The sequence below is a fragment of the Microtus ochrogaster genome, chromosome 7, assembly GCF_000317375.1.
Source record: "Microtus ochrogaster isolate Prairie Vole_2 chromosome 7, MicOch1.0, whole genome shotgun sequence".
Taxonomy (NCBI): Eukaryota; Metazoa; Chordata; class Mammalia; order Rodentia; family Cricetidae; genus Microtus; species Microtus ochrogaster.
In genome coordinates, this window is record NC_022014.1 from 80,314,281 (window position 1) to 80,315,498 (window position 1,218).

General features: G+C 53.8%; 1 protein-coding gene across 1 annotated transcript in view; it reads left to right on the forward strand.

Annotated features, from left to right (window-relative positions):
• The first annotated feature begins 328 nt into the window (after window positions 1–328).
• Sept9 (septin 9) overlaps window positions 329–1,218 on the forward strand; it is a 130,520-nt gene continuing 129,630 nt past the window's right edge. The window contains exon 1 of the mRNA XM_005350795.3: window positions 329–556. Coding sequence (XP_005350852.1) covers window positions 535–556 — 22 coding nt within the window. The 5' untranslated portion in view covers window positions 329–534. The remainder of the gene's footprint in view (window positions 557–1,218) is intronic.

Consider the following 1,218-nt stretch of genomic DNA (forward strand, 5'->3'; position numbering starts at 1 on the left):
AGCCTTTGGAAGTGGCCAGGAATTTGACTCTACGAATTGGTTTCCAAGAGCCTAAGTTAGGCATCTCCAAGTGGATATTAAAAGGGAACAGCCAGACTCCAGCGGCGGGGGCTGGAGGGGGCGGAGAGAGGAGGCGCTGCCGGAAGCTGCACGCTGGACGGCTGAGGCCACCACACTGAAGGCCAGGCAGCTGGTCCCGCGCTCAGGGAGAGGACCCAGGGACTCCCCAGGATCCCATAGAGCCCCCTTCCGTTTTTCAGTTTCTCCCCTCGTGTTCCCTATTCTCCCCTGTGTGGCAGAGACAATGCTACTTCAGTTCGGAGCAGAGACATATGACCACCACATGGAAATGTGGTAATTTGGATCTGTTCGTGATTGCAACAGATTGAAGAAATTAGACCAGACAAAGAGTGTTTTTGGAGGAAGAGGAGGAGGCAGAGAGAGGGAGGGTGACACGGTGAGAAAGGGGAGGAGGACCCCTCCGCGCAGGGGACACCGGCATCCCGTCTGCCTGCTGTAAATACATCCGTAGGAATGGAGAGAGATCGCATCACAGGTAGGCCCTCCTTGTCCCATGGCTCCTATCTCTGAACCTGACCCACGTTGAGCTGTGGCTTCACTGGTGATTTGGGAAGTGGGCACCCAGGGTCAAGTTCACTTACTTTTACAGAAATATTTCCTTTTTCTGCTGACTATTCCTCGTTGGTGAGCTGGAATGCCGCTTCCCACTAAGCCCTGCCGAGTCTGGCTTTTATTTAAACTGGGTTCCTCTGCTGTGCTATTTCTCTTTCATTTTCTGGTATGCTGCTTTTACGTCTGTGACCACTGTGAATTTAGAGACTCAGGAAGGGTGGGTGGTGGGGATGGGCTCTGCGTCAGGGCCAAGGCAGCCTGGCTTGCTTGCCCATCATCTGGCCTTGGTCTTCTCCTGAAATAGCCTTGCTGGGCCTCTCGGGCAGTTGATTATAGAGGTGGTGGCTCCCAGTGCTTGGAGGAGGTGTATGCACTCATGTGCACCCTCGTGTGTGTGTGTGTGTGTGTGTGTGTGCGTGTGTGTGCGTGCGTGCGTGCATGTGGCCCCAGGGCACACTCGTGAGTGCACAAGTGGGCATGTACTCCTGCAGTCCCCTTGGATTCGGTAGAGATCCAGCAGTGTAAACAGTTCAAGGAAGAGAACGGGGTCTATGGGGTCTCCCCTTTCTTTTTTTTTTTTTTTTT